The 25,538-nt window shown below is 36.2% G+C and overlaps 2 protein-coding genes across 3 annotated transcripts; both read left to right on the top strand.

Annotated features, from left to right (window-relative positions):
* The first annotated feature begins 5,071 nt into the window (after positions 1-5,071).
* On the top strand, positions 5,072-8,123 carry LOC6567568 (serine/threonine-protein phosphatase 2A 56 kDa regulatory subunit epsilon isoform). The gene is made up of 7 exons (XM_001993755.3): positions 5,072-5,629; positions 5,698-5,897; positions 6,200-6,394; positions 6,460-6,650; positions 6,720-7,053; positions 7,117-7,346; positions 7,424-8,123. Exons 1-7 carry the CDS (start codon positions 5,491-5,493, stop codon positions 7,749-7,751), a joined length of 1,617 nt encoding a protein of 538 aa, XP_001993791.1. The 5' UTR covers positions 5,072-5,490; the 3' UTR covers positions 7,752-8,123.
* A 4,274-nt stretch (positions 8,124-12,397) lies between these two features.
* LOC6567569 (solute carrier family 25 member 45) lies at positions 12,398-14,596 on the top strand. Of its 2 annotated transcripts, XM_001993756.2 has the most exons (5): positions 12,398-12,590; positions 13,507-13,619; positions 13,687-13,927; positions 14,001-14,115; positions 14,182-14,596. In XM_001993756.2, the coding sequence occupies exons 1-5, from the start codon at positions 12,545-12,547 to the stop codon at positions 14,561-14,563; spliced, it is 897 nt and encodes a 298-aa protein (XP_001993792.1). In that variant the 5' UTR covers positions 12,398-12,544; the 3' UTR covers positions 14,564-14,596. The 2 variants fall into 2 exon arrangements, with proteins under 2 accessions (XP_001993792.1, XP_032596094.1); XM_032740203.2 differs by lacking the exon at positions 12,398-12,590 and having other exon boundaries at positions 13,704-13,927.
* Positions 14,597-25,538: the final 10,942 nt, after the last annotated feature.

The raw sequence follows: 25,538 nt of genomic DNA, 5'->3' as shown, positions 1-25,538 counted from the left end.
GCGAAGGGTACTGAATGATAGCCAAAGTTGACAGTTGGCAAAAGTTTTTTAGGCAGTTGCAATATTTATATATCGATTATGCACAGAAAATCAATAGACACGCGCCGAGCACAGCACATAGAGAGAACGAGAGAAACTGCTCGGTCGTTACAGATAGCAAGAGACAGACAGACAGAGAAAGAGAGAGAGAGATAGAGAGGGACAGAGAAAGAGAGGGACAGAGAAAGAGAGGAAGCGAGATACGCGTAGAGAACGTGGGGTGGGTTGGGGTTGGGCGGTTTAGTCATTAGCGACGCCATCGCAGTCTGATGATGATGATGACGACGATGACACTGAAACGCTGAACGATGACGGTTTTTTTCCAAGTGCTTAAAGGAAAATCTTGAAAATGCTTGCCACACACTCGGCAAGCACACAACAACAACAATAACAAACCTGTCTCATTATTTTGTTGGTGTTTTGGCATGGCTAATAAAGTCATAAGGTCAGACGCTCATAGAGTGAAAACAAATGTACAACAAATGTACGCAATAGACGACCTATTGTTGACCGCGTTCTCTCCCAATGGGCAACCCGAACAACCAGACGCAATTCAGTCAAAAAGTCAAACAGCCAACCAGGTTAGTCACCACGGGCACAAATAACTAGAGAGCGTATATAATGATGATGACGGGTATATATCTATGTACGTGCATGCATCATATAATATGCTTGAGCTGTGCAAAGAAGCTTAAAGAACTTGAGCATTATTTGCGCTATTCACACTGCAATTGATGCAATGGGCTATATAAAATATTAGACATTTTTACAAATGAAATATATATATATATATATATATATATATATATATATATATATATATATATATTAATATTATATATAAAAACAAAAATTAGGTATTGCAATTTGTGGCTGTTGTCAGATTTGAGGATATTGAATATATTATATTAATTATTTTAGATGAACAGAGAATTCTGCTGTTGGAATTTGTTACTGTTGTGCGATTTAATTAAATATAATATATATTAATACAGAAATTAGTTATTGGAAATGTACAACTACAATCTAGAACTAAGTGAAATTTTCAGTATCTCGAACGCCGTATCGATTTGTAATTTTTATAACTGAGGAACATTTATTTGGAATTTAACGATTTTATAACAAACTCTTAAGAATATTTTCTTTTTGTCAACTGTTTTTCTACTTTTTTCTTATAGTTTTACCCACAGAAATTCAATTGTGTTAGAAATTATATTACAGAGTATCTGGGCGATGGGTTAATTGTGTTTGCAGCTTTGTATATTGTTGTACTTATTTTGGGTTTGCCCTAAAGCAACATTAATGTGTTTTTTTTCCTTTTTGTTCATTCATTCGTGTTGTTTTTCTCTTTATACTTTGGGAAATAGCATAATAATAGTAGTAAGCGTAATTGCGTCCCCAGCTGTCGATGTAGCTGTCTCTGGTAGTGGTAACGTTAACTTCGTTGGTTTCCTTTTCATTTCACTTAAATTAAATCTCCGACTGTGCTGCGTCTGTGTGTGCTTGTGTGTGTTGCCATTTACCCAGCAAACTCACATACACACACACTCACACTAGCACCACGCCCATTACATATTAAAATTAATTGAATCAATTTCGTGTAAAATGCATTTCGCAAGCATTTTGTCGCTTTAAGAACACGCACACACAAGTTTAAATTGTATATATGTGTACATATATATATATATATGATGCATGCTGCTATTTGAATAAGAATCATTATAATATGCACACAAAACCCGCTGCACAAACTCAGCTACCGCAAAGGGTGGAGTGTTGGAGGTGCCGGCTATGTCTCTGCAGTTCCGGTCAGCAATTGGTAACTTATTTGTTCGACAATGCGACTCAAGCGCCCACACATGCCACACACCACGTGCCCCTCGACAATTTCATTTCCATTACCATTTGCAATCTGAACAGCTGCTGTCAGCAGGTAAGAGTCGATCGCATTTTAACGTCATGTCACTCATACACCCTGCTCTCTCACACAACAAGAGCAACTGTGGCTAGCTCTCGATGTGTGGGTGTGTGTGTATTTATCTATTGTGTGTGTGTGTGTGTGTGTATATGTGTTTGTTTGTCTTTGACATGTTTAACATGTTTCCACTAGCTAGGTTGTCGGCTCGCTGGTTTTTTCCTCACTTGCATGCCAAATTGTGCAAATTGTGCTTGGCATAAGCAAAAGACATGTTCTTATATATATGCATATATGCATGTACATCTGTCCCCTGTGGCTGAACTAGACGCAACTGAAGAGCATATGCTTGAGTTAACCAACGAATGCATAGGTCATTTAAGATGCAAGGAAGTCTATATGTACATTTATATGTACATATATCCCAAGCCAATTGAAAAGCCAAGTGACTCATGGGATTTTTACTGACTATTTGGGGTAGATGCTGGAAATAAATATACTTAAAATGTATATCTGTCTCCATGTTTGTAAGCTTTAATAATTAAATAGCTGTCACCTTTTGCTGCAATTATTACTTATGATAAAAAATATATCTGTTTAGGATCACTACGTCATGCAACATTTATATTTTTATTTATGCCATAGACTTTAAGTTACTGTTCTTGTTCGCTCTCTGGTAGACCAATGTGTAGTTGATCAATGTTTTCAATATAAAAGTTATATATAAATATAATTTGATGATAAATTAATTTTTAAAAAATTTATTTATTTGAGTCGAGTCAAATAATTCAATTTTCAGTCTGCTGTTTATAAATAAACTTAAGATTCTATTTGTATCAATTTAAAATTTTTCATTTCAATTCTGAACGAATTTTTCAAAATTTAATTTAACCTACAATAAATATACTTGCCCTAGAAATTCTACATATTATTATTTAGCCTAATTCAATTTGGGACTCGACTCTAGTCAAAACGAAAATGTAATTAATTAGATTAGGCAAATTTCATTATAACAAAAAATAATACTTGAATTGGTAAGTCAGTCAGACAGTCAAACGTGACAATTGAAAGTCAACACTCCAAGCTAAACAATATATAATAGATATATGTATATATATATATGCGTATATAAACTCTGATTTGATTTGCAACTGCATGAACGGTCTATTCAACAATTCAGTATAAGCAGTACGAATTTAAAGGGAAAAAAGACGCTAATTTGTATTACTGCTGCTGCTGCTTTAATATCCGTTAACATGAGACAACATTCTAAAAGATACACCAGAGACGTAAACGTAATTCAATTGTCAAACAGCAAATTGCAAACGAAAATGTTGCTCTCGAATTTTGTGAATTTCGCGTATTTCCTCAATCCAAAAACCCGATTCACATTTGCGGTTATCGAGCGATGCCAAATGCTGTTAGCTGCAAACGTCAATCCATCAACAGCATCATTTACATTTTGGCCAACTGCTGCTGCTGCTGCTGCCCGCCAGTTTCAGCTTATGGGGTCATTTGCAAAAAGTAGAAGAACCAACACACAAAAGCACAAAAGAAAAACCTCATTTGGGTTTTTGTTCAGTTAACAAACCTGAAATCACAGTTGCCTCAATGTCGCCCGTGTTATCTATCTAGCCAGAGATATGGGATGAGCAGAAAAGCGAGGGGGGAGCAGCGCAAGCATGTCGATTAGATAAGGTTAAAAAAAAAGGCATTCAACAAAAGAGAAAATACATTTTTGTACATGACGTTTCATGGCGTTTGGCTCAATCATATCAAACTATGAGTTATATCAATTTTTCTTTCTCTTTTTTTGTGGTTGTATTTATAACATGTATTTCCTTTATTTATGACGGTGTGATTTAATGTTACTCTGCTTCTTTTACCTCCATTGCAGTGCATGTGATGCCAAAAATCAAAACGATAAAACCAAAAGGAAATCTACTCTAACAAACCCAGCAAAAACAAACAAACAAAAAAAAAAAAAACATACAAGAGAAGAGAGCAAAGAGCGTGAGAGCAAGAAGTATGTGAATATAAAAATATTTGTGAGCGAGCAGTTTATCGACAGCAAATTCTTCTGCAACTCTCTCGAAACGAATTGATGTGCCATTCAGAGCGGAGCAAGAAGCAACCTAGAAGCTATAAGCGAGTATTACAACAACCACAACAACAACAACACCAACTCTAAGGCGCATATAAGAAATGCAACAATCCCTCCATTAAACAAGAAGAAGAACAACAACAACAACTAAAATAGCCACAAACAAATACGAAACAAAACACACAACACCCACTAACACACACACAGAATACACAGGTGAGTGCTTAAATAAATAGCGTGTGTTCTGTTCGCTTGAAAATTCAAAATGCCGGCAAAGTATATTGTGCAGAATTTATAATCAGCTTTATCAAATTGATTGAAATGTGGGAGTTGGTTGTCATGCTTAAGAACATTGTATTTATTACATTTTAAACAAGTTGGACACGTCTCTAGGCGAAGCAGCTCGACAAGCAGATACCCTGAACGATTTTGAAGCTTTTAAATAAATTGTAGAATTTACTAATCGATTTCTATCCATCAAATGAAATAAACTTGATCTGTGGTCTACGAGAAGTTAGATTCCAGAAGATATATAAACATTATTGGCTCGATGCTAAATATTCAACCATTTTTAATGGATTCAGTATGTAGAATCTATGTTACTATTTCCAAATAGGTCAAATAGCTTAACTTGTCAGTATTGTTAAAATAAATATAATATCAATATTTGCAAATGAAACAACTTTGATAACAGAAGCTTTTGACTTTTCAAGCGAGATCATTATTGATAAACTTTACAACTTATTAATGCAACTCTCACAATTGCAGTGTAACGAATTTAAATCAATAACAATATCCGCAACAACAACAACACGCAACTAATCGGCAGCACAGTTGCAACGGCAACAACTATTTGGATACCAAGAACCTACTTCTCAGCGGGCAACGTGTGTTAAATGCCAAGATAAGTCGATATCGTTTCAACATAACCGCCATCAACATAACACACCAGCAACAACAACAACATCAACAACACCAGCTGCAGCAACAACAACAACAACAACAGCAGCAACATCAACAAGAACTACAAAGCAACAACCAGCAGCAGCAGCAGGAGCAGCATATAGAAGAGCGCAGAATACCGTTAGGCAGCAGCAGCATCAGCGCGGTCCGGGCGAACAATTGCAAGACGCCAAACTCAACGGCAAAAGTCGCCAACATAACACATAAAATTTTTGGCTGGCTACGCAAAACGCGCAAAGACAAGAAACCGGTCGCAATCCTCAGCAGCGATTTCGGGGACGAAGACGGCGACGAGGGCGTGGGTGGTGTGGGCGTGTGCGTGGTGGGCACATCTGGTGCAGCAGCCGGTGGGGCGTTGGACGATCAAATTTCTTCATTGGCAAGCGTTGGAATTAAAGCCGGCAAGCTGAATACCACACAGTCAGCCACGGAGACCGCCAACGATTCAAACGAACCCAAATCTGAAAAGATGTCATCGGGCACGTTTGTGGATCGAATCGACCCGTTCGCCAAACGTTCACTCAAAAAGAAGAGTAAAAAAAGTCAAGGTTCCTCGCGTTACAGAAACTCTCAGGATGTTGAGCTGCAGCAATTGCCGCCGCTAAAAGGTGATCAAAAACAACTAATTAATTAATACCTATAATCTTGAAACTAATTCTCGTCATTTAATCAATAGCCGATTGCTCGAGCTTGGAACAGGAGGAGCTGTTTATACGGAAATTACGTCAGTGCTGCGTATCATTTGACTTTATGGATCCTGTTACGGACTTAAAGGGCAAGGAAATCAAACGGGCTGCTCTCAATGATCTATCCACCTATATAACACACGGGCGTGGCGTGCTTACGGAACCAGTCTATCCCGAAATAATACGCATGGTAATTAATTCATTTTATAATATCATATCAAATAAATACAACAACAGAGACTGTTGTATACATAGAAGATTTGTGACACATTAGAATAAGTAATGCGAATGTGATTGAAAACACGATCAAAGTCAAAATAATTTATCAGATGTCAGAAAAATATTGCAAATTTAGCTAACGAATTATTAAGAAAGATCTGTAATTTAAGCAAGAAACACTTGTAAAACAATTGAAGTTATTACATAATAATAATCTAATTTATAATACAATTTTCAACCATAACTAATACTAACCTTAATTATTTCTTTTAGATTTCTTGCAATTTATTTCGCACATTGCCGCCCAGTGAAAATCCCGATTTTGATCCCGAAGAGGATGATCCAACACTGGAGGCCTCCTGGCCCCATTTGCAGCTGGTCTATGAGGTGTTCTTGCGCTTTCTGGAATCCCAAGATTTTCAGGCGACCATTGGCAAACGTGTGATCGATCAAAAGTTTGTGCTGCAGGTAATTAAATTTTGAAATCTTTGATTTGTTTTCACATTTCTTAAATACATAATTAATGTTTGCAGCTATTGGAACTGTTCGATTCGGAAGATCCGCGCGAGCGTGACTTTCTGAAGACGGTCTTGCATCGCATCTATGGGAAATTCTTAGGCTTACGCGCTTTTATACGAAAACAGATCAACAACATATTCTTGAAGTTCATCTATGAGACGGAGCATTTTAATGGCGTTGGCGAGCTGCTCGAGATACTTGGCAGGTAAGCGTTAAAAACTTGTTTCTTTCTTCTTTATTCTTGGCTAATATTGTCTGTTTGTTTGTATTGCAGCATCATTAACGGATTTGCCTTGCCATTGAAGGCGGAACATAAACAATTTCTGGTTAAGGTTCTGTTGCCGCTGCACAAAGTCAAATGCCTGTCGCTTTATCATGCTCAGCTGGCGTATTGCATTGTACAATTCCTAGAGAAGGATCCATTCCTCACCGATCCGGTGGTGCGTGGTCTGCTCAAGTTCTGGCCCAAGACCTGCTCCCAAAAGGAGGTCATGTTCTTGGGCGAAATTGAGGAGATCTTGGATGTGATCGATCCGCCGCAGTTTGTCAAGATACAGGAGCCGTTGTTTCGCCAAATTGCCAAATGCGTATCGAGTCCACATTTTCAGGTTTGAAATTAATCGATTTTCCTATTGAATGGTTTTAATTGAACACCAAATCTTTGTTTTTAGGTTGCTGAACGTGCTCTATATCTGTGGAACAATGAATATGCCATGTCGCTAATTGAGGAAAACAACGCTGTTATAATGCCCATCATGTTCCCGGCGCTCTATCGCATCAGCAAGGAGCATTGGAATCAGACCATCGTTGCACTTGTCTACAATGTATTGAAGACGTTCATGGAAATGAATTCAAAACTCTTCGATGAGCTGACCTCCAGCTACAAGGCGGAAAGGCAAAAGTGGGTGGCATAATTAAAACTAGTCGTGAATCATATTTATTTATTGATTGTTCAATTTGATTCGTGGTTTTTTGCAGGGAAAAGAAGCGTGAGCGCGATCGCGAAGAGCTGTGGAAGAAGCTGCACGAACTCGAATCGAATCGTTCCAGCGGGCGCGCCGCAGGCGGCAGCGCTGCAACAGCGAACAGCAGCGCATCAGCTGCGGCGGCGTCATCGTCGTCATCCGCAGCGTCACTGCAGCCGTCGAACATAGCCGCCGGCACTGGCGCCATCAACTCTCATCAGCAACAGTCGAATAGCAGCAGCAGCGGCAGCCTTTCCAGTGGCGGCGGCCTCGGCGTCGGTGGTGACAATAATCCTGCGACAGCAAATGCAAAAAACAAATCAGAAAAGGCAGACAACTAAATAGAAGCAACGCAATGCGCGCTTGAAACTAACAATAAACAACAACCACAGCAACAACAACAAGAACAGCAAGAGTTAAATGCAAAAATTAACACACACACACAAAACACCCAACAAACAAGTTTAAGAACAACACGAACAACAACACATAAAATGTTAGCCGGCTCCGCACACCCAAAACCAACACACTACACCTACACACACACGTACACTCTAAACCCAAACAAACACACACACACACATCTATATATATATATATAAAATTAAATCAAATCAAAGAAATGAATAAGAATGAATATTGTTGAGCTGGCGATAAATAGTTATAAACACAAAGAGCAGCAAAATGCTAACTTAATAAATATGAAAACTAAATTGTATACTCGTTTAACAAGACACCAAAACCCAAGAAGCTGCAGCTGCTGGAGCGGTACAAGAATCGGAGCAGAGCAAGGAGATGAAGAAGAAGAAGAAGAGGCATAAGAGGAGGCGAAAGGAGGGAACGTTTAGTTTGAGAATTGAGAATTTGAGAGCGTGGCTAACTAAAATGCTTGAAGAGTGCAGCATAACTGCGACATCAAATTTCTATATAATATAATACAACTTACACACACACACACAACACACAAACATAACACGACACCCACACACATATTATAAATACATATAAATATATACATATATTACAAGAGAAAGAAAAGAATATTATTAATTAGGTTTAAGCTCAAAACAAAAACAAAAAATAAGAGTACAGAAAACAAAAACAAATTGAATAAAGCGTAAAAGTGTTAGTAGTAAAAAAAAAGAAAAGAAAACAGAAACAAAAACTAAAATCGAGAGCCGATTGTTCGATGATTGTTAAGAACACGCATTGAGATATTCTTTACAACAAATAACTAGACGTGTTGCTAGCCTATCCTAGCCTAGAACAGCTGCCCCAAACCACACATACATACATACACCGACACACAAACACTCTAGTTAAAGTTTTCTATTGATTGCCCGCGCTCCCAATGCACAAGCATTAGAAATGTGTATAATAATACAAAATACTATATGGAATACAATGTGTGTGTATCGAGTTTCGGTTGATTTCCGAAAATGAAGCAGTCTCTGGTATGTGTCCAACTTTCAGCTCCTACTTATAAATAAAAACCCACTGATATCTTCATTGTATATATACGTATGCATGTGTATGTGTGTGCACACACATATGCATGTGTGTATGTATGCTTATTTAGGGTTATATACGCGTAGACTTACTGAGCGACTTTGCAAAAACTTTGTTACTTATCTCTAAGTGTTGCACATGCCGTCAAAACTTTCAAAAAACAAAAAAACTGTTCCAAAAAACTATTTCGATAACCGGCCCAATGCCCACGCAGACCTATAAGCATCTATATAAATACATATATATATATATATATATATATATATATATTTATATATATATCCAGTAAATATATATAAGGAACTAAGAACATTAGCTTGGTTCGCAAAAAGAATAAATGAAGTAATTTAGCGGCATTCATCACAAGGAGAAGCAAAATATAAATGAATAAATGGGCAAGAGAAGTGGCTTACATATACATACATACATACATACATACATATATATATATAAACCCCATAAATGCTGATTTATATAGAAATGCAAAAATAATTATATCTATAATATCATGAACGTGTATGTATGTGTGCAAAAATAGTGTGACTTTAAGTTAAAGATTAAAGCAAATGAGTTGCGCATGCGTAGTAAATAATTATTAAAAAAACAAAAAAAAATTAAAATTATAAAAAAAAATATGCATTGTATAAAAAGTTGTAAGCTAAAGAACCGAAGTAAATATATATACATAAAAGTAATTGTGGTTAGTCTCTAGAAATACCTATTGGAACGTTACGTTAAGGTAGGCACCCTCTCAATCACTCAATCATTCACTTGCCACTCAATCACAAACTGTCATCTACTCACTCAGCATTTCTCACATTTCACAGATATATCAGCGATAATACAATGAATATATATATATATGTAAATATATATATTTATGGAGCGGCAGTTCTCTGTTTTTTTTGTTTTTTTTTTTTTGTTATCGCAACAACATTTTGGTTTCTCTACACTTGAAGAAAATGCGCACAACTTCTCGAGTAATTCGCTTAAGGATCCTTTCATTGTAAATATGGTATGCATAGAAGCAAAACAAACAAGTATCAAATTATCTGTGCCGCTCCGTTATAACACAAAAAAAATATTAAAATCTCCATCTATCAATCAAACAATCAATTCGATAAAAAAAAAAAAATATTAAAAAAACACTCACACTTAGGCGCACTCATACTAAACAAATATCATAATCAACGGAATATTATTATGCAAAAATGAATATAAAAAGATATGTATATGTATAAAACATATGTATGTTTGTTCATTCAAGTCACGCGCCCATTGCAAACAACAAGAACAACAACAACAACAAAAGTATCCAAGTATGCATTATCCAAAAGTTAATATAACAGAACAAACTCATAAAGTTAAAGATACATACACACATACATACAAATATAAATTGTGTCTGTGAAACGTAAGTTATTATTATGATATGCATACATATGAACGATTCGAGAAAGATAAAAGAAAAAAACAGGAGCGTTAAACAAAAAAGATGAGAAATGAATAAAACACATGAGTTATTATTATTAAATATGTTTGTAAACGTCGAAAAAAATAAATATTCAAACTGAAAAATCGTGTTAATCATCAATAAAAAAAAATTTAAAAAAAAAACTAAAATGTCATATAGCAAAAACAAAAAATAAAATAAAATAATAAAAATTGAAAACGAAAATAATAAAATGAGAAACCGAATCTATGGCCTAAATACTAAGCAAAGTGTGAATGAAATGTTTTGCATCTTTATATTAGAGTGTAATTTAATAATTCAAGAATGATACAAATGAACAACAAAATGCGATCAACAACCACAAGGAGAACAACACATCTAAGAAAGCAATAGACATTAAATATTCGGCATGTTTCTAGAACTTGACTGCCATCATAAAACACCACAGAATAGAGGAGGAGGAAGAGGAGGAGGAGAATTCAGGATTCATTTAGGAATCAAGCGCTGTGGCAAAGTGTATTCGATTATAGCGTATGGGGAAGCAATAATGATATGATAACAAAAAAAAAGGAAAAAAAAAATAAAATTCAAAAAATACTGTTCGTAGTAAATGCCTTCCTATCAACTAAAAACAAAAACAGCAACTACTCTAGCTATATTCTTCCGCCCCTTGCCCCCTAGAGAAAAAGCAAAATCCAAATGAAAAATGAAAATAAAACAAACACTCATCTTGAACACCCCCCTCTCTAGTTAATGTTGAAATTCACATAGGAATGCCAATCAAGAGAAAAAAAAGAAAACAAAAAAACAAAATAATATATAGAAACTGTAAAAAACAAAACAAAAAATGTTGAAAATGCCTGATAAATGAGAAAAACATATATATATATGTATACATACATATATATATATAAATCTATACATGTAAGAGATGTGGTCTTGTTTTATGTTTTTATTTTTTTCGTTTGTGTTTATTTTTTTTTTTCTTGCGCTTTGAGTTAATTTGTAGCCTGCTTTTCAATTTACATTGTAACTTTAACGATAGTTTTATGTATTTATATGTATAAATAAATAATGAAAAACAAAAAAAAAAAAGCATGTTGACAAATAGCTGCTTAAAAGCCAGCTAAAAGTATAAGCAAAACTCGTTAAGTACTTTTAGAGACAAAACTGTACTAAAAAAATAAAATCATAAAAAAATCAATAAAAAATAAAAAGTAAAGTCGCATTAATAATAAAACAAAGAACATAAAGAATATAAAATAAAGTAAAACAAAATAAGGCGCTTTAACAATATTAAACATATTGCATAATTATAAAATGTGAAATATTTTCTTATGTTCTAGACTTGTAAAAACAAAAAAAAAAAAACAAAACAAAAACAAATAATGAACCTATGAACAGAAGCAGAACATTAAATAATTCTCGAGTCTTGGTTCGCTGTGCTAGGTTTTCAAATTTATTGTTTTCTTTGGCACACCGAGCGCTATGTTTTAGACATACTACAACTAAACAAAATCTTATGCTGAGTATAAAAAATAAATACCATTACAATTACACTAAAAACAAAAGGATTATAAAAAATTAAAGAAAATGAATATATATATATATATATATATATATAAATATATATATACTTGCGAGTATACAAAAAAAAAAAAACAAATGTTTTTCAGCTAGCAAGCAGTCAAAATCAGGAGTTTGCAATCAACAATACAATAAAAACAAATGACAAGATTTAAAAACTTAACGTACATTTCCATCTGCCTTTGCCGCCATTTTTCAGCTGTAGCAGTCAGCTCTTGAGAGCAGCAGCAAGCAGTTTGAAATTCAAGCAGTGCGAGTGCATTTCAGAAATGATCGATCCATTAACAGTTAAACCAATTTATAAGTTTGAATATGTAACGTGCATTTGCATATACTTCTGGTGCGATTTTTGCATTGTGCCAGTCAGCTCTTGAGCGCAATAAAGCTCGCCGAGCTTTTGCTGGCGCTGCACAACAGCGCCGCCAATTGGATTGCAGTCCCAACGTTGACGCTGCCAAATGCAGTCGACAAACAACAGCAACGAGAAAATATAAAATCAATAGTGCAGAGTTAATAACTTCGCTTTATTTTTTAATTCATCATCAAAAGTGTGACTGCATTTAATACAATAACACCACAACAAACATGAAGTGGGAGAACTATTGTGATTTTGTCGCCGGCTGCGTTGGTGGTGAGTTTCCAATTTGAATGATGCAATCGAATCGGGTCAAAAACTAAAGTTGAGCCACTTGTTGACGGATTTGCGGATTGACGGCGAGAAGAACATCATCAGTTGTAAACATCATCCGACAGCAGTGACGACGACGTCACGGCCAAGTTCATGTGCCGAACTGCCCCTGATCCGAATGCGTATTTTTGGGCAACAAAAGTTGAAATTCTTGGCAACGCCAAGCGGCAACATGTGCGCCACAATGGGGCCTTTTGCTCCTCCTGATTCTCATTTTATCAGAATGAATTTATGCCACATACTACATATATCAACGTGGTTTATTTATTAATTATAATTACATTGTTTATGGCAAGCACTAGAAGCTATAGAAGCATTATGGTCTTCAGGAAAATTTGTCTTTACTATAATTATTTTATTGAAAGTATATTTTTTTTAAATGATTTAAATTATATTTATTTTGTACGATTCTCTGCTGTTCGGGCTAATAATAATAATTAATATAATTATTAATGCTTCCACAAAATCTATATTTTTTATATACAAATTTTAGAAAATGTTTAACGTACAATTTTGATGCCTGCAAGCATTTTTGATCAGTTTTATGGCCAATGAGAAAAACACAACAATTATTTTGATTGACAATGGTAATTTTAATTAATTTATTATGTAATTTAAATTGCAAACATTTAAATAAGAAATGAGACATTTTCAAAAACACTAATTTATTTATTTGTATTATTATTCTAAATTCAACAATTTTTCGATAGAACATTAATAGATGTATTTTTTAATGCCTAAGAGCAGAATATAAAAAAAATAAAATGCACATTTTTATATACTTATGTTGCAGTCAACCAATTCTGCTTATCAAGTTTGCTAATTATTATTAATATTATTTATTTATTTGCTTGTGCAGGTGCCACGGGGGTTCTCGTTGCACATCCACTGGACACTATCAAGACCTGGCAGCAAGCATCCAATACATCTGTGATGACGGCCGTCAAGCAAATCTACAGCCGCAACAATGGGGTAAGTATGAGTTGGGAAGGGGATGGAGGGAACGGGGGAGACGCAGTCGGTTGACAACGCTTTAAAGATCAACGGTTTCTACAGGGGCATGCTCTTCCCCATGATGTCGACGGGTGCCATCAACTCCATACTCTTCGGCATCTACGGCAACCATTTGCGGCAACTGCGCCGAGTTTGCCACAGCGACTACCAGCGGGAACAGCTCGAGTACCACAACATGTTCATGGCCGGATCTTTGGCAGGATTTGCGCAATCATTCATAGCATGCCCCATGGAGCTGATCAAAGTGCGACTCCAAACGCACTGCTGTAAGTAGAATTGAAATTGAGAATTCAGTTTGCCAACTTTGGAATATAATTCTCTTCCGAATAATATCCGCAGACTATAACGACTATATATATGGAAAGAAACGCACAGCTTTTGGCACTTGTAAGCGGATACTGAAAAATGATGGCATCACGGGATTATATCGAGGCTTAGTTCCCATGATGTGTCGGTACGTAGATATGATTTATGATGGCTAGTCCCTCTTTCACTGAGTGTAAAATTTGTGCGATTGCAGCGATGTGTTGCCCTATGGCATCTATATGCTCGTCTATCGCCAAGCTGCCAACTATCTGGATAATACGGATTTTGTGAAGCAGCGCAGGAGTCAGGGAAATGCGACCAGTACAAATTTATTTGTGACCACGTTTGCAGGCGCATGGGCGGGCGTCTTATCCTGGGTCTGCGTTATACCATTCGATGTGGTCAAGACGATCATGCAAGCGGATGAGAATCACAAGTTTCGTGGCATAATGCATTGTGTACTTGTCAACTATCGAGCATATGGCTGGCGTAGTATTTTTCGTGGCAGCTGGATGCTGGTAGCGCGTGCAATACCCTTCAATGGTGCCGCCTTTTTGGGCTATGAGTATTCGCTGGAGTTGTGTCACAACTACTAAAATACCAATAAACAAAGCAAGGTTTTATTTTAAGCTGTTACTTTTTTCAAATATTGTAACGACTCTGTGCTGTTAGTTAACAGTTTCGCTAAGCATGTCTGTTATTAACCGACACAGTCAAGCAGAGGTGAATTCTTGCCAAGTAACATATCAAATTAGGCTTCAATCATGCAATATAAATAGCTTGTGATTTTGTTATGTGCAAATTAAATATTATTATAATTATATTTTTATTATATTAACAATTCGATTGATTTTGCTTAAATCTGTTTTTATTGAACAACGAGCTAACAGAGTAAAATTATGCTAAATTGCCTTAAGCTTTCAACAGCCTGGCAACGCTGAACACTGCAAATAAAGCTGTTAGGTAAAATTAGAAACACAGCCCAAAGTTATGCAACTAAATGTATTTGTAATTATTGACAGTAAAAAGAAAATATTAAAAATTTCTGACACGTACAGATCGAAAGCCTAATAGAAAACAAAGAAATATGAAGTTCTTTGCCAAACTGCAGTTCTCTTTTGTCCAAGATATATATGTATAACAGTCATGTTAACGCAAATTGCGTCCCCAAATAGAATACTTAACAGCTGTACAACACTGGGCCGAAATACACATAACTGACTAATCGATAAGAAATGTCATATCGATAAAACATGGCGTTAGGGTCGGATTACGAGGTGAGCTGAGCGCAATAATTTACCAAAAAATTATTATAAAACTAAGTTAATTAAGTCATAATTTAAGTGCAAACAATTGTTAACATGTGATAAGAACAGTGTATCAAGAAATATGTGAAGAAACCCAGTCAAATCAGGCTAAAACTTTATTAGAAGTTTGAGGTGTGTTTTTTAACATTACACCAGCAGCAACAACAACAACAGTGCTGAGCGGGCGTTTTTTTTTTACGAAAAAAATCGAAACTCGTAGTTACGTCCATATGCGTGTGTGAGTTTGTTTGTGTGTGTGTCAGTTATTGGGTTTTGTTGTTTGCGTAGCGCTGCTGCAAGCCGACGCCCTAAGGCGGCGACGTCAAGTATATTAATTTGTTTATGGTTGCTGATGCTGTCAGTTAAGAGTGACTGGAATGGCAACGCGGGTGTTGGCACTGTTTGTGTGTGCCTAATCCTATTGGAGAGCTTAGCTGTTTTCCAAATGTTGTTGCTGCTGTTGCTGTTGTTGCTGCCTACTTGGCTGTTAGCGCACAGACATGATCAATAAATTGAAGTTAGCCCTGTGGCTCTGCTAGCAAGCTGTTTTTTTTTTCTTCTATTTTCTTTTTGTTCGTTTTGTCATTAACTTCTAACTCTCGGAAACAAGTGACTGTGTGCGTTCGCTCTCTCTCTCTCTCTCTCTCTCTCTCTTTCTCTGCTTAACACTCGCTTATCCTCTCTTACTTCCTCTCTCGTTGTCACTGTTCGCTCTCTCGTAGCTCAGGTGAGCATTCGTGGATTAGGCGTCGTGTTTGATCGGCTTAGCATGAAAGCGCTTTACGGTGTGCAGCGTATTCGCCGTATTCACCTGGCCGCCTCTTTCGATTACGTTTTTAGCTCCGTGCACTTTTTTTATGTTGTTGTTGTGGTCGTTGTTGGTTCATGCGCAAAGCTTAGCTGTTTTCCAGTCAAATCCAGTGCGTTCCCCCTTCACTTATGCGCGTGCTCTGTCTCTCTCACGGCTTGCATGCATAATTTTGCCTGGAAGCAAGAAAAGCTTTATTTTTATAGACTGAATATTTTCCGCTTTATTTCTTACATAACCGGTACACTTCCAGTGTCTGTGCTCGGTTCTGTTGGCATGCAATCGAAAGACTGCCACGCCTCCCTCTCAACCACATATTCCATCTGCCCTTCCGCCCCACACTGCCACAGATTTCATGGATACGCAACTTTTAGCATTGGAATCTCACGCAAACCAGGCAAACAAAAAAAAAAAAAAAGAAGAGACAACCGAATCGAAACAACCCTCTGTGGTCAGAGGCACATTTTGATTCTCTTCTTTTCATTTTACGGAATTGGTGTCATTGGGGCGCGTCATGTCTCTGCTAATTATAAGAAAATGTTGTTGGCCCTTACTTGTCTTATATTTCTCTTTATTTGGGGGACCCTTTGATAATTATCAAAAAAGGTTTTTGCCTCTCGTTGTTGCTATGACTTAATTACAGCTCAAACAATAATTTGTTGCTTCTGAGCGTGTCCCTTGCACAGACCATACTTCATTACACTTTGTGGAAATTAATTAAGATGGACAAACAGAAGGACGTTCATATTTTGACTTAATTATTTTAGGTTTCGTTAACGATTCTACAATTTGCCTTGCTTATTCTTCTAATAAGAAGCCAACAGATGTCTTAATTGTTTTTTATACAATTTCTAATTTGCTGGTTCTTGAGCTTTTAGATTACTTCAAATAAAAGATACAAAAAATAGCCGAGTGAATAACGATTCTCGAATTTTTCTTGCTCCTAGCCAACCAATACAACACAACAACAATCTATAATATGTTGACGCTTTAACTTTTAGATTACTTGGAAAAAAAATATAAAAATTACCCGAATGAATAACCTTAATAAAAGAAGAAATCAACAATCGAATATTTGCAACTTAAGAACTAGATTCGTTGTTGTAAAGCTTGTAAAGCTCAAAACGTTGCATACTTTCAAGCGCCACAAGTTAACGAACGAAGAAACTAAAAGCATTGCAGATATTCCAAAGTTTCAACCGTCTACTGTAATTTATGATTTTCACGCAAAGAAATCCGAACGAAGAAGAAGCACAGAATTATGTGGCACGACACGAACCTAGCTAGCGGCAACACTCCCTTTCACTCCGCCCTCTCCACATGATTTCGTATGCTGAGTCATGCGCCTTCAATTTGAGTCAATTTAGAAAAGCACAGCACAAAATCGAGACAAATACAATCAGATAATTTTGTTGGTGTTTTATGGGGCAGTATTTTCTAGTTTTACATAGAACTTGTATATACTTCGGTCAAGGTGATAATGTTATTCATTTGTGAGTTGAAAGGATGAAGGATAAGGGATAGTAAAACGCTCGAAAAATAGATTTGCATATCGTTAAGAGAAAGCCACCCTTAAGCTGTATAGATGAGTATTGTTTTTTTATATTATTTCCTTCGAAGCAAACATATTGAAAACCACAGTTTGGGTCAGGCAAGCGAGCTGTAAATATAAATGCGGCAATAATGTATGCCACAATTATGCATGCCACAATCCGATACATTAATCCTCTTAGAGATATATCGGTTGTGATATAACTATCTATAAATAAACTACACTGAGCAAAAAGAACATAATATATATTAATCAATTCTTGAATGGAGTTCGTTTCTTCTTCTTTATTCTTCAAACGAGTATAATCATTTTTATTTAACAAACAAATAATTAACAACATTAATCATAGGTGTTCATTTACTTTTACTTAATTCACCACTCACATTATGCCAAAACCAATAAAAAAAAATAAACATATTCTGTTTATTAATGCTTAAACTAGGCCTTGTTGTGCAAACTAAATGTAATCATTTATAAGACCTCTAAACGAAAGCCACGACTGGGGGCTGGTCTAATGTCTATAAAATTACTCATATGCTGTCATATTCAAATTGTTGGGGAGTTCGATAATAAGTAAGAATAATCGAATCTGGAAAATGATAGAAATCTATTTCAATTAGTGGCTTTCTAATTTATGTGTGGTGTGATAATTAAATTGTGTCAGCAAATAAATGACGCCACTTTTAATTCAATTAAATACCGATTTCATTTATTTTCCAATACTCTGAGAATAATTTTACTTTTCACATGCAGTTATAAATTATGAGTTAGCTGCTTATCTGTTTGTTGCGAATTTGGTAGCACTTTAAGGTCGAGTGTACCCCTAAAACACAAGAAATTGCATTTATGAGCTGGCTGCGATATTTGGCACAGTTCCAAGCAGGATTGCATAACTATACTGAGTGTAGATGTGAAAATGAAAACAAGTGCCCATAATAATGACATTGTATTTATCTCAGCTGCTTATCGGCCACACTTGTAGATAAGTGTGTATGTGTGTGTGTCATTGTCTGTGATTTATTTATTGATGTATTTTTAAAAACACTAAGCTCCAAGTTACGTATCGGTTGAAGTGCTAATCGATGAAATGAATGACGTACACAAAGCACCCCTCTGCACAATCGAGTGACGCCAAACCCAAACTAACGTCATCATGTGACCCTCTCACTGGACTAGACTGGACTTGAGTAGTCAGTGGACAGTTTTGGCGAGTTTTCGAAGGCCATTGACATTGTTTTTTATAGTCTGTCATCATAATTCGATTAGTTTGTATTATCTTCATCTTCGTGTCGATCATTTAATGACTAACGATTAAAGATACTTGTCTGATGCACACATTTAGAGCTTAAAAATTAAATATAGCTGCATATTATAAGAGTATAACACTATCTGCTATTCGATCAGCAGTTTAGGTTTAGGGTTTGTCTTTGACTGTCTTAAACGATTTGGCTGCTGTTGGTATTGCATGCCACAGCTGAACAAAACTCGAACTTGGGCACAATCACAAAGACATATATACACACAAAGAGACCCATCATGCAGCACACACATTCGAGACGAGAACAATTACCTCAATTTGAACATTATTCTCCATCTTGTGGGAGTCAATCAGCCAAGCTGAGATTGGTGCCAGACATTGAGGCGGAAATCAGATGGCATAACTGCCAAAACTTTGGCTTGCCGACAATTCAAATCGATTAATCATAAAAACAGGAAAGTACGGCTATCTTAGACAGGCCAAAGATTATATAAATTTGTAGACCGGCGTCAAATTGCCGACATCAAAGTTTTACTATTTTACAAAACAGCCTGGATGTCCCTACGAAATACTTAGGATATAGCAAGTATCAAATGTAAGAAGCATAATTACATAACTGTTCAGTTTGGTTGGGATATACCGATTATTACTATGGCAGCATTATGATATAGAAGTCCGATCTGAATTACACTTTGTTCACATGTGAAGAGTGAGTAATGTCAATGGTACTGCTTGCAGCAGAAAGAGTTTTAAGTTTGCATAGAAACAGACAGACATGGCTATAACGACTTGCCTTGTAATGCTGATCAAGAATCTATATAGTTATTGAGATCGATGACGATAGGGCCAATTCAAATGGCCTGGCTAAAAATGTTGCAATTTGAAAATGAATTTCATATTGATAGGCTATGAAAAAATCAACAAGCAGAGAGAGGGAAAGAGACAGCGAATTGGCTATAGCGAAAAATTGTCGGCACAAATGTTGATGGCATAAACCCAAAAGATAAAAATATTCCACATGTTGTTGAGTTTGGCCTTGCCCAAAAAAGGTAAATGTAAAAACTTTATAATACTTACTACAGTAATAATACCAACCACACACAACACACACACAAACACACACACACATAACACACACACACACACACACATATAACACACACACGTTGATAATGTGGACAATTGGGCAGAGAGCATTTGATGCGACAAGTCCGGGAATGTAGCTCAATTGTGCATAAGACTCGCACTTGGCATCTTTGCAACTGCTACTTAAATTGTCATATTAAATGTTTATTTAATTTAATGCCATCTCCACATATACACACACACACATACACACACACACGCACACACCCATAGACTACAATTGTCGACACTTACAGATACGGCTACAAATATTATATACAACAGCTATGCCTGGCCGCAATTTGTTATAATTTAAATACAATTCAATGCGAGCTGCTGACGTTGTTGACACATCGCATTTCCCTGCCCCAACCAAACCAATTATCTACAGGAAAAATCCGTCGAAAGATGATCGTTTAGTATAGCTCACAATTCTCGATTATTATCAATCAGGAATTGCACGCTTTCGCTAAACAACACATTGCAAAATGTTCAGAGAAAATTAAAACATTAGCTTAAACCATATTATAATACTTACTTCAAATAGAGCTATAGTAAAAAATATTAAATATAACCACAAATCATATCTCTAAATTCGATTCCGTAATCAGTTGTTATTCTCGGTAATTATAAACACAAAAATAAAAATAAAACTCGTCAGTAAGTAGCCTTGTTGAATTTTGTTAATTATTTTTTAACTTTAACTTATCTATAGCAAATCGTCATCTATATCAGCGTCACTTGAGACTAACTGGTTTGCGTACTTGGTTCAATCCAGTTGCGTCAAGAATAGATAAGCTTGAGCTATCTTAAAATCTCTTCAGCGTACTAACAGAGGCCCTTGAAACAGTTGCCAGGCAAGCTTTTTGAGCAGGATATGCTCAAGGTTTGTTTTCTACAATTTCATGCTCTATGTTTTTCGGGTTTAATGCGTTTTAAATTTGATTTTTCCAACATTCGAATCCCAGTGTGCGTTCCAATTAGAATTTGTAGACTGTGGCTTTGACTGTCAGTTTTTCGGTCATTAAGTGGGGTAACCCACACACGACCATCAGTCGTAGCAGTTAATTGGGGTAATTAAGTCGTAGTACCCCTGTAATTATTTTATAAATATATGACTACCAATAAAATACAAGCATGCATAATTAACCTGACAGTTATGTTATCGAGTCGAATTTGTCATATTCGTCTAGACATTGAGAACAATATTATATATATTTTAGATTCGTACTCATCTCTGGAAAGAATATAGTTAAGTATTACATAATATTAATAATATATTCTCGAATTTCGCTTGTAGATTGTGGAATCTGTTTGTTTAGCTTCATTGTTATCTTTGCTAATTGGGCACACACATATATAAGTGCCCTGGAAACGAGTAAGAGCGATCTGGTCGAAAGAGCTCGAATTGTAGATACCCTGCACCACTTCATCTATCGATATTTATGAAATTCTTACAGATAATCAATAGCATGTCAGGTGGATATATACATATTAATTGTGTGTTTGCTGATTGATTTGCTGCAATTGATAATAAGAAAACAGAGATTTCTTATTTCACATTTTGAGTCCATAGCTCTTATGGTAAAGGACGGACATAGCTAGATCGACTCGGCTGTTGATACTTATAAGCTTTAGCGAGATGCTTCCCTCTGCTTGTTACATACTTGTGCACATCTTCATAATACCCTTTTACCCATTTTCAATGGGTTCAGGGTATGTAAAAACTGGCTATCTGGTTTGGCAGCGCCACATAAAAAACTTAATGAAATATGATAATAAATCTTTTAGATAAGCAACGACATCTTATCAGCAGCATTCAAAGTACTTAAATTTAAGAGTGTCCAAGCAAAAATTAATTCTTTGCACTGATCCCCAGAAGAAACGTTTTTTTTGGCTATAATAAAAAATTTCAATACAACTGACTAGCACGAGAAGAGACACTTATTGTACCACAGTTATTTGCAGGCTGCAAGATAGGTTCTTATCTGGAATATGGATACCTTAGGCGCAATTCTTTTATTTATAAGATGAACGTGAAAAAATTCCGTTTTCAATCAAGAATATTTAATTTGAAGAGAGAAATTCTTTATCTGGTTTATGACAAATAAGTTTGTTCTTCTGTTCAAGTCATCTCTCAGCTAAAAAGCCCTTTTTTCTCTCATTTTAGTAGCTGAGTAAGAAGCTGCTCTTTCTCATTGCGATTAGAATCAGCGAGAAACTCTTTTTTGAATCCATAAGTTTTTCTCCCCAAGTAATTTGCACATCCAAGAACACAATGGCCACATAGCCGAAGAGAGCACACGCGCTGAGTGGTTGACATCTCTATGGGGTCTGTCATATGTGTGTGTGTGTGTGTGCACTGCACTTATGTATGTGTTAAATTACACACTAGGCACTTTGCTTAGTTTATTGTGTATACACATATTTTAATTTTGATTAAAATTTATTGCACCACTCAAAGGCAGCAGCGATATTCATACGTAAACCTGTCCGCCGCCCACCAAGAAGACAGGCGCATCTGTGTCCAAAGCCAAAGCCTGACTAACTGGCTGGTCAGTCAGTCAGTCTGCCTGTCTATCTGTCAGCTGGTCAATCCGTCTGACTGTCGGCCTGGCTACAGGCAGACACGTTTGCCATTCGGCTCGTTGGATATTAAGCTCGAGTCTAACAATTGGTTTTTTCCGGGGGCATTTCATTCAAGCAGAGCTGCGAGTGACTTTCCTGCGTTATTGTCAGCGCCGTGTCTTAAGGTTCTTTTTTTTTGCTTTTTTTTCTTTCTTATCCATCTAGCTGGAGGTCTTTTCTACTTTTCTACACAATGAATAGCGCAAATTAAAGCGAGCGCGTCTATACTCGTAAATCTACTGTCATAACGCCTACGAGGAGCGACTAGACTAGACGATCTGAGCACTCTGAGCATGCCACAAATCTAGTGGCATCATAGCATCATAGTATCCAACCGAGCTGCAGGGGCCACAACACATTTTAATCAGTGCTCAAGTACAAAATGACCAAGTCCGAGCGCCATAGTTCATTCGCTTCATTGTTGGTTTGTCATATGCATATACTTGACCATATATACTATATATATCAGATATATGCTTTACATTTCTATGTAGATATATCAAACATTTATGTTGATTATGCTTCTTACAACTGTCTGTGATTTGTTGCTCTGTCGGTTGCCATGGTCATGAACACAATTAAAAAAAAATGAAAGAAAAAAACAAATCCCATACCGACTGACGCTTATGTAATCTGTTCACAGACAATCTGTGTAAATAGCTGCCAGCCTCATTCTCTAATAACAAGTGTCTGCCTTCTCACACATACGATTTTTTCAATTTATCCTTGTCCGTTATCCTTAAGCGGGAGAAATAAAGTTTCTATTTTTGCGGTAACCGTTTGACATTGACATATTGGTTGGTGTAAAAGTTCATAAGCAACTTTTGTTGGTCTGCAACATTAGCTCTTTCACTTCCTTTTTCATGCAGTATCCGCAGACGTTTCACATTTTAATATGCTGTTGAATTATAAATGCCAACGAACAAGTAAACAAGTTGTAACTTTATTTGAACTTTTTAACATATCTGTTAAAGTTTTCAGGTAAACAAGCTGTTAGTTTAAGTTTATTTAACATATCTATAAATATACAAGTTCAAATCACTCCTAAACATTGCGCCACAGGCTACTGTAATTAACAATGCTGTTACAGTTTTAGCTGTAGGTCGTCAATCTGAATTTCACGCTTTTCACACGACCACGCTGCGTATACGTAATGTGCGAGAGTTCCATCTTTCGCCGGAGGGGCAGCTATGGCTACGACAATATTGTTAATGTGCTGACATATTTATTTTGCTTAAAAGTCATAAGTGCCTTTTAATATTAGATATATATATATATAACACATACATAAGTATCACATATATTGAAAATTCATCGTCTCGCAAAGGCTGTCTTGCTTTCATGTCGCTTATTGATTTTCCAAATATTTATTTGGCAAGCTGTCGGTTCACATGCTCTACAAACAGATAGTTAAACGGGGTATGATCCAGTTAAGAAAGTAGGCAAAAATGCTTATGTGAATCTATAAATAACAAATATGTATATTTTAAAGACATCAAGTCTTATTATCATGTTCTCTAGCTCAAATGGTAATAGAAACTTTTCAAATTGCAATTTGGAATGTACATTTTTGAATGCAGTTTTGAATACGGATCGGATTAGCAGAAGAAAGAAGTAAAGAACATATTATTTATTTTAATCACTACATGAACAATATATTCATATACAAGGACTCAATTGGATGCTGAAGCTCTACAGAGCCGAGCCCAGAGTATCTGTTAGTCGTAGCTACTAAGCATAAGCATTCGTTGATTGTTTAAATTACGTTCGCATTGCTGCCACAATCGGAGCCTCGTGCGTCTTCATACACGTGCTGCAGGCGTGGCTCGAAAGGACGACACTCGCATTGAGCTGTCGTCAAGTTGGCGAATACCTATTATAAAACAAATGTATTTATAAACCTGACGCGCCCATCAGCAAATGTGTAAGTATATTACAATAGCAATAACTCAAACACAATGTGAACATGACGAATGGCAATATCATTATCGTATATACATATATTTATATATAAATATATGCATATGTATATGGATGTATATGCCTCTTTTTGTCAGTTGACCATTTGTCAGCTGAACTCATCGGCCCTCGGACATCGTTGGCCAACTATCGACTCGTTTACATAAGCAAACTTTGCACACCAGTTAAGTTGTTACAAAGGGTGGGACTTGGGGTTGTGGGTGTGATATGTCTTTTGTTGTAGTTGTTGTTGTTGGCACTCGTTTTGGGGTCACAGCTGCAACATCGTGCCAAAGTTTGTACACCGAACAAACACACACACACTTACACACGGACACTCGTGCTGTTTCGTGTCGTTACATAACATGGATATTAGAATAGGCGAAAAGGAGACGCTGCTGCTCCTCCTCCTCGTGCACAGCTCACTTTATGCTATTACGTGTACTCTCAGCCCATTTAGCCCGCAGCGCCGGCAGCGTCGGCCACTTAAAGTCAGTGTGCGCCTATTGTTTGCTTATTCGCTTACAGTGAAAACTGCCCAGAGGAGATACACATCTTTAGACATTAGAATACTAAAATTCAAAACTACAAAAATGAAAATATATATAATATAATATATAACAAGCAAAAAGAATCATTTCCGATCTCATAAAGTACACAAAATCTTGATAAGGATCAACAGCCAAATCGATATGACCTCGAGCAGCTCAGAAACTATAAGTTCGCATATATTATTGGCAGATTAGATGCATATGCATGTTATTAATCAACACCTATATTGATATCATTACTGTCGGCAGGCACAAGCATTGTCAGTCTGTATTATTATATGTCTAGGCAAGGATCTACGTAGGAGATGCTCGTCAAGCAATAATTTTACTTTGATTTCAATTATAAGATTCTAAATTCTCAATAAATTGGTAAACTATTGTTT

The sequence above is a fragment of the Drosophila grimshawi genome, unplaced genomic scaffold (genome assembly GCF_018153295.1).
Source record: "Drosophila grimshawi isolate 15287-2541.00 unplaced genomic scaffold, ASM1815329v1 contig_311, whole genome shotgun sequence".
Lineage (NCBI taxonomy): Eukaryota > Metazoa > Arthropoda > Insecta > Diptera > Drosophilidae > Drosophila > Drosophila grimshawi.
The sequence above is the reverse complement of the archived record's forward strand: the minus strand, read 5'-3'. Positions and strand labels throughout refer to the sequence as shown.